The sequence below is a fragment of the Triticum aestivum genome, chromosome 2B (genome assembly GCF_018294505.1).
Source record: "Triticum aestivum cultivar Chinese Spring chromosome 2B, IWGSC CS RefSeq v2.1, whole genome shotgun sequence".
NCBI classification, from domain to species: Eukaryota; Viridiplantae; Streptophyta; class Magnoliopsida; order Poales; family Poaceae; genus Triticum; species Triticum aestivum.
Window position 1 is genome coordinate 561,890,737 of NC_057798.1, and position 7,569 is coordinate 561,898,305.

At 47.5% G+C, this 7,569-nt stretch overlaps 2 protein-coding genes across 4 annotated transcripts; both read left to right on the plus strand.

Moving 5' to 3' along the window:
• Positions 1–200: 200 nt before the first annotated feature.
• On the plus strand, positions 201–3,036 carry LOC123046045 (general transcription factor 3C polypeptide 6). Of its 2 annotated transcripts, none has more exons than XM_044469329.1 (5): positions 201–473; positions 886–1,079; positions 1,641–1,691; positions 2,398–2,449; positions 2,663–3,036. In XM_044469329.1, exons 2-5 carry the CDS (start codon positions 945–947, stop codon positions 2,857–2,859), a joined length of 435 nt encoding a protein of 144 aa, XP_044325264.1. In that variant the 5' UTR covers positions 201–473; positions 886–944; the 3' UTR covers positions 2,860–3,036. The 2 variants fall into 2 exon arrangements, with proteins under 2 accessions (XP_044325264.1, XP_044325265.1); XM_044469330.1 differs by having other exon boundaries at positions 205–473; positions 909–1,079.
• Positions 3,037–3,273: 237 nt separating this feature from the next.
• LOC123046044 (probable polyol transporter 4) lies at positions 3,274–7,357 on the plus strand. Of its 2 annotated transcripts, none has more exons than XM_044469327.1 (2): positions 3,274–3,842; positions 5,701–7,357. In XM_044469327.1, the coding sequence occupies exons 1-2, from the start codon at positions 3,626–3,628 to the stop codon at positions 7,104–7,106; spliced, it is 1,623 nt and encodes a 540-aa protein (XP_044325262.1). In that variant the 5' UTR covers positions 3,274–3,625; the 3' UTR covers positions 7,107–7,357. The 2 variants fall into 2 exon arrangements, with proteins under 2 accessions (XP_044325262.1, XP_044325263.1); XM_044469328.1 differs by lacking the exon at positions 3,274–3,842 and adding an exon at positions 4,102–5,117.
• The last annotated feature ends 212 nt before the right edge of the window (positions 7,358–7,569 follow it).

A 7,569-nucleotide genomic window follows, 5' to 3' on the forward strand; every position in this document is an offset into this window, starting at 1 on the left:
CAGTTTCCATGGTTCTTTCCTGGTGCTATTACGTGCTGGTAGGCTGGTAGCTAAAACAGGTTTATTTTCAAAAACAAAACTAAAACAGGTCATTTTTGCGTGTGACTGATGTGTTGGTGTCCGTTCCAAAAATATTTTTTTTGAGTAAAGGTGCCCGTTTCAGGTGTCACAAGACCTAATTAAAGTGCATAGCCAGGTCCAGTATACCTTCGTGCGCCATCCCAGCCCATCCCAGCCCAGTCACGGCGTCCTCTGCGACTCTCTAGTTCGCGCCGTGGGCTCTGCCGCCGCCGCCGCCCTCCGAGGACCCGCCGCTCGCCGTCTGCGCCAACGCGCTTCTCCCTCTGGAACCGCGCCAACTACGAGCCCCCCTAATCGCCCCTCAACTGAGGTCGCGCCCCCTCCCCGACGCCAACCTTCCTCTGTGACGCGCCGGCGGCGGCCTCCCCCCGCGCCTCCACCGCCACCACCAGGTAAGGCTTCGTTCTTTCTCTTTCCTTTGTTCCTTCGTTGCAATTGTTTGGCGAATGGAAGCTAACAGATGGAGAGAGGGCTCCATCTCTGACTGGCAGCGACCTGTGTGCTGAGGTGAAAATTTCACATGAGGGTACATCGTGGGCAGTTTAGGTTATTTCACATGATGGTATTTGGTGTAAACAGTTGGGGCGTGTAAAATCCACTCTCCCTTAAAAGTTGTTGTATCGTCTGTAGTCCCGATCTTTGGTAATTTAATTAATTCGCTACTAGCTGTTTAGCACAAAATACAAAGGGAATGAAAGGACTTACTTTTTTGCCAGGCAATCCTAGTTGTGTATTTCGCCTACTGCAAACATTTCCTGGATAGTTGTATCTTGTGCATTCAGTTCTTGCTTCTGAACTCTGTAGGTAATCTGGTTGGTGAAGTGCAGGATTTACTGCTGTATAAGTGCAAATTCTTGTTTGGGATGGCAAAGGAAGCTGAGAAAGATAAACAAATTGCTGAGGAGGAGGAGGACGAGGAGGAGGAAGAGTATGTCTTGCTAGAGTTAGATGATGTTCATTATTCCTGCATACAACCAAATGCCCCTTATATACTCTCTGTAAGTTGCTTTCAGCTCCCAGTCTGCAGCTTACTGGTACAAAAGGACATTAAGCTCTGTTGTAAATGTAATTAAGAAGATATGGCGTCTCTAAACTTTCCTTAAGCACTTTTGCCATCTCTGTGTTATTGATACATATCAAGAAAGAGTTCACTTTGGATTTGATTATATCAGAAATGTTTAAATGGCCAATAGAGTCCCAGAGCAAATTATTTTATTGCTTGCACTAAGATGAAGCAGTAGGTTATGTGCTGATTATCTAAGAGAGTTCTTGCCATTAGTATGTGCCACTTCTTACATGAAAGGGCTATATATGTTTCTTGTGTTTGGAGCAACCTTCCTTCAGATTTGTTTTTAAGTTGCCATAGTCAATGGATACCGTTATCAGATACAAATTTCTGTTCAGGTTGTGTCTATGCTTGTTTCATAGATTCACGGTGAAAATCTGGGTAGTATTATGCATTTAGTGATTGTCTTTTTGGCTTATATGAGTTACCTGTCTAATTTTGCTTACCGTCTTTTTGTGTAGTTTGCTAAGTTATTTGTAATCTTCCTTTTCAGGGTTTGGATACATTGACTCCTACCTTGGTAGTAGGTGATGGCCTGAAGATGGTGAGTATTATTCATGTTAATGTTCGCTTTTGAAGACGTTTACTTGCCAAGTTAAGGGACATTATTCTTTTTTTTTACGGGGAGTAAAAGGGCACTATTCTATATTTCTATGGTTGTTTGAAGTTTATCTTATTGAACTTTTGGCACTGATGTTTTATATGGCTGCCATCTATAATAAACCATACCTTTGAGACATGGAGTGAATTTGTTGGTAGGGGTGTCAAGATCCTTTATAACTGTATGAATGTACAACTAATGTATCACTGTTAGAACTTTACTTTGGGTGCTGATGCAATTTGTTTAATTATTGAATAAAGTTTGATCGCCTCCAAAAAGGAACTTTACTTGGGGTTAATATTTTAGAATAATATCTGGATATACCCATTTACCCGGGTATGTTAACTTTTTCATAATAGGAGACTGTCTGGAGAATACATTGAGAAAATTTTGTGAGCTGTTCTTTGTGTCTGTTATAGTGAATAAATAGATGGAACTAAGGTTCATGTGAACTCCATAATTATATGTGATAGCTTTAGCACTAACAAGCACTGCGTTAGCTGATGTTACCTGTACCAGTTAACTTCATTGGTGTTCCTTCCCTTTTTTTTCTTCTGCTGTTTAAAATATGGTAATCTCTACTTTAGGCCTCCTAGTTGTTAACCTAGTTGCTGAGTGAGCTGGTAGCTGATGCCTTGTTTAATGGCAGATTGGAGAATACGAAGAAACGGTTGGCACATGCTATTTATTTTCAGAAAGTGGTAAGTGTTTGCATCGCTCTGCAGCCTCTTTCTTTGCAGCAAACATTTCACACGGCCTGCTAAATGCCATGACCGAGTTTCGTACATTAACCTGATACCCTGTGAATATGCTGATGATGTTTCCTTCAGATTTCCTTGCTTGTTTCGTATGAGATGGCCTTGTTCACACATAACTTGTATTTATCTAACTTAAATATGTTCCTTCCTTTTCAGATGCTCCACCAAAGCCCGTTCATGAAGAGCCGGCACCCCCCAAGGAAAACAAGGATAAGCAAGGCAGAAACATCAAGGAAGCACCGTCCAAGGAGGTGAAACATCTCACGAGCGTTCACAAGATCCTCAAATTCCGGTCGACCAGCGAGGGTCGTCAGGAGCACAGAGCATACCGTTACAGGGACAAGGAGTTTTGAACACAATGCTTGTAGCTGCTCTCCCTTCTCTGATGCTTCTGATGCACAGCAAGCAATCCGTTGACCCTTGGAATGGAATGCAAGGATGGTAGTACTTGTTAATCTTAATTACCCACTAGCATTCTCTATCTCGAGGTAACTTGCGATTGCGATGCATGATTCCGGTGATTCTTGGCCTCTCTTTCTGAATTTCTTGCTCTCTCCTTCTGAATCATCAATCTTTTGAAATTCTGCAACAATGGAGGCCTTGGCTGTCTGTGAACTCGTGCAGACCATTGAGTACTCCCTCCGATTCAAAATAAGTGTCAAACTGCGACACTTATTATGGAGTACTTTTTTAGACCCAAGAAGCCACCCGGTACGGCTTCCGGTTTCTTTGCAGTTCGCACCACTTGGTATTAGTCTAGACCATCCTCACGCGCAACCGGAATGGATCTGGAGTTCTAAAACCTCTTTGAACGCCAGGATCGGAATCTTGATAGCGATTCCCATGTAATATAAGAGTACCGCCCTGTTGCCACTTGCACCATAGAAAACACGGAGCTCCTGCGGTCCTGCCGTGAACGTGGGAGGGAGGGGGGAGACCAAAGACCAATCGCAGCGCTCGTATGCATATAACAAAATAAAGCATACATACATAGACCCAAGCCAAGGGAAAAGGAGCCAGGAGTTGAATCACTTGAGCTCCTGCGCTGCGCTAGATGCAGCATCACAGTAGCCTGTTGTTGTAGACTAGTCCTTGAGCGTGGTAGCATCGGAGACAGTGATGACGGGGATGATGGAGTCGGTGAAGGCGAGGCCGGCGGCGGCGGCGAAGTGCGGCAGCGAGTACCGGCGGGTGGAGCCGGAGGAGGAGGAGGAGCTGGACGGGGCGGAGTGGGCGCGCAGGGCCGAGGCCGGGAGCCGCCGGCGGAAGACGGCCGAGCGGTACGTCTTCACCTGCGCTCTCTTCGCCTCGCTCAACGCCATCCTCCTCGGCTACGGTCAGTCATCTTCTCTTCTTTTCATTCCCTGCTGCGCCTCTCCTCGGCTATGTTTCTCTAGGGATCCAACCATAGTTTCCTGCTCGGGGAGAACACATTGCATCGCAACCTTGTTTGCATGACGGGGTTCGAATGTTGCTCAGCCCGTCACGCGACCATCGGCCGGCCGGCACAAAGCACGTGGCGTTGCTGTAGCTTAGCAAGAAGCAAGAAACTGTTGTGTTGAGGATCAGGGTAGAGAACATCGTGTTTGGCAGATTGAGGCTGGTAGAGTGGTAGGTGTGGAAGCCTCTGACGTAGAGGGGACCGGGGGGCGGGGATGGAACTTTCTGAGGTCCATCGCTGGATTGCAGCGCTAGAGGACTGGTCAGTCCAAACCACCATGGAGTTTGCTTAAACTTGTAGAAAAGTGGCATCTGCATTGAAATACGTAGTACAGCTCTGTCTCATTGAACTGGCAACTCGTCAATACGGCTGATTTTTTGTGTGTGGAGTTTTCCACTATCAGATACTGCCAGAAATCTTTTCTACGAGGAACGATCTACATCACTCAAATACTCAACAACGTGAAATAGCTGACCACATAGTTACTTCTACACCGTGTAAATTACTCCGCAATCCAAGCACACGGTAACAGTCTGACTCGGTAATAGTCGCAGCCCTGTTTGCCGGCAAGGGCGCCACCAAGTCCACCTTCCATAATTTTCCATGCCGAGACCGAGTAGGAGCACATGACCTGATGACCATGACCGACCCAGTCAGGCAAAATCGCCAAAACTGCCAAATCCAGCCCAAACAATTCTCCAAACCGAACTCTAGCCCCAGAGACTAGCAAGAGTGAACCGTTCTGGAAATGTTTTCACTCGAAAAGGAAACGTACTACGGAGTCGGTACAAATCTTGGCACCTCGCCTCGCCCAGACCAGCAGGAAAGAGACAGGCGAGCGGCGAAGCGGAAACACGTCGACATCCCCCACCTTCCCCGCCTCGCGCCCCGTTCGCCGTTAATGACCTCCAAATCGGACGCCACTTCGCGGCAACAGCAGCGTCACCGTCACCGTCACCGCGTCGCCGGCAGTGCGGAGCGAGGCGATGGCGGGCGCGGTCGACGGCATGGGGAGCAAGTACGCGGCCCTCGATCCGACCGACGGGCCGGAGCTCGACGATGCGGAGGTAAGCCGGAGGAGGCCTTCGGCGTCCGTGAGGAGGAGCAAGGAGAGGTTCGTGTACGGCTGCGCCATCTTCGCCTCGCTTAACGCCATCCTCCTCGGCTACGGTGAGTCCTCGCGATGCCACGGCCGGTGCGCGCGCGACACGCGGGGGATCTGAGCCTACGGGCGCACTGTTGTTTCTCGCAAGTTTGTGCGTCCCCCGTGAACGGAATCGTAACATCCTTTTTGATATCGAACGCTTGATTGCAACTGCTTAGTCTAGTCTCTTGATGGCTACGCTTTTGATCCCTTCACCAGATGACCTTGGTTTTATTCTGAACACTATGTAACGTGTGTAAGGTGGATTTGGAACTCGCAACCTGAAGTTAGGTTGCTCTGCTGGCCTCTTCGAACTTGTTTAAATTTGAATCTGGGAACTCTGTACGAACTACTTGGATTCATTCTGGTTAATGGAACCGGGATCATCTCCCTGTTTTTCTAAAAAAAAGAGTTATCACGACTCTTTTATCTTGATACAACCTACAGTTATGTAGTACGTATATGTTTTACGAGTGAGATTTCGATTCCTGCTTGTCCTGAACTGGAAATCAGCGCAGACCTCCATGCTTTTTAGCTTAATAACAGGGATTAAGATTCCATGGTTATCTAACACTTATCATAACCCAATACTCATGCTGCTATCTGCAGATGTCGGTGTCATGAGTGGTGCAATCATCTACATCCAGAAAGATCTCCACATTACCGAGTTTCAGGAAGAAATCCTAGTTGGTTGCCTCAGTGTGATCTCACTCTTGGGAAGCCTGTCAGGAGGAAGAACTTCCGATGCCATCGGCAGGAAATGGACAATGGGCCTTGGTGCGATCATCTTCCAGACTGGTGCAGCCATCATGACATTCGCTCCTTCATTCACTGTGCTCATGATAGGGAGGCTTCTCGCCGGGGTGGGCATCGGCTTTGGAGCCATGATATCTGCTGTCTACATTGCCGAGATCTCCCCCGCAGCTGCCCGTGGGACTCTCACGTCCCTCCCTGAGATCTGCATCAACTTGGGGATCCTCCTGGGCTACGTTTCCAATTATGCTTTCTCGGGCCTTTCCGAGCACATCAGTTGGAGGGTTATGCTTGGTGTCGGTATCCTCCCATCTGTCTTCATCGGTGTCGCGCTTTTTGTGATCCCGGAGTCCCCTAGGTGGCTGATGATGGAAAAGAGAGTTCCAGAGGCAAGGGCAGTATTGCTGCAGATAAGCGAATCGGAGGCTGAGGTTGAAGAAAGGCTGGCTGAGATTGAGGAAGCTGCAAATATCATGAAGTCGGTTAATTCTGAGGACAAGGCGGTGTGGAGGGAGCTACTGAACCCTTCTCCTGCTGTTCGCCGGATGCTGTATGCTGGCTGTGGTATTCAGTTGTTCCAGCAGATCACTGGAATTGATGCTACTGTCTATTACAGCCCAACAATTTTCAGGGATGCTGGAATCAAGTCTGACCAGGAGCTGCTTGCAGCAACAGTTGCTGTTGGATTTACTAAAACGATTTTCATACTGGTTGCCATTTTCCTCATTGATAAAGTTGGGCGCAAACCGCTTCTGTATGTCAGCACCATTGGCATGACAGTCTGCTTATTTGCCTTGGGGACTGCACTTACATTGCGAAAGCATGCTGAGGGGCTTATTTCTCCAAATCTTGGGATTGATATGGCAATCTTTGCAGTTTGTGGGAATGTGGCATTCTTCTCGATCGGGATGGGACCGATATGCTGGGTCTTGTCTTCAGAGATATTTCCTATAAGATTGCGAGCTCAGGCATCAGCACTTGGTCAAGTAGGTGGCAGAGTGGGCAGTGGTTTGGTTTCCATGTCATTCCTCTCCATGGCCCGCGCTATATCCGTGGGGGGAATGTTCTTCGTCTTTGCAGCAATCTCGACCGTCTCCGTTGTGTTTGTGTACTTCTGTGTGCCAGAAACTAAAGGGAAAACTCTGGAGCAGATTGAGATAATGTTTGAAGGTGGGAAGGAATGGAAAGGAGGTGGCGAGGTCGAGCTTGAAGATACACAGCATTTGATACAGGGTGACAAGAAATCTTTCTCTCTAGGCTGATATAATCATCAAAGCAACAAGAAGCTTCATGTCAGCGCTGAAACAGCCTCGTCCTGCTTCCGACATCAGGTTGAAAGCTCAACAGGACTTTGCTGCGCATAGGTTGTGACATAGATGGTGTATTGTGTTTTTAGTCTAAAGTACTCCATTATACAACCATATCACAAACATCACGTAGGACACAATGCTGTTGTATCTGGTGGTGTCTTCCACCTATAAAATCAATATAGTCGAAGAATTCATTTGTAGAATTTTATTTTAACACAAGAAACAATTGTGCTCTTTTTTCCAGAAAAAAGGTGAGAACAAGTGGTGTGATGCGAACCTCGTGTCTCCTACCTCGGACTGAAAACTAACTGTACGCGCTTCTCGGCCGAGCTAGTAGTAAATTTCCACTTCTTCTTCGGTACACCCCCAAGACACACCAACGGTTCAGATCGTCCCGTACCCCTTCACCTGAAAA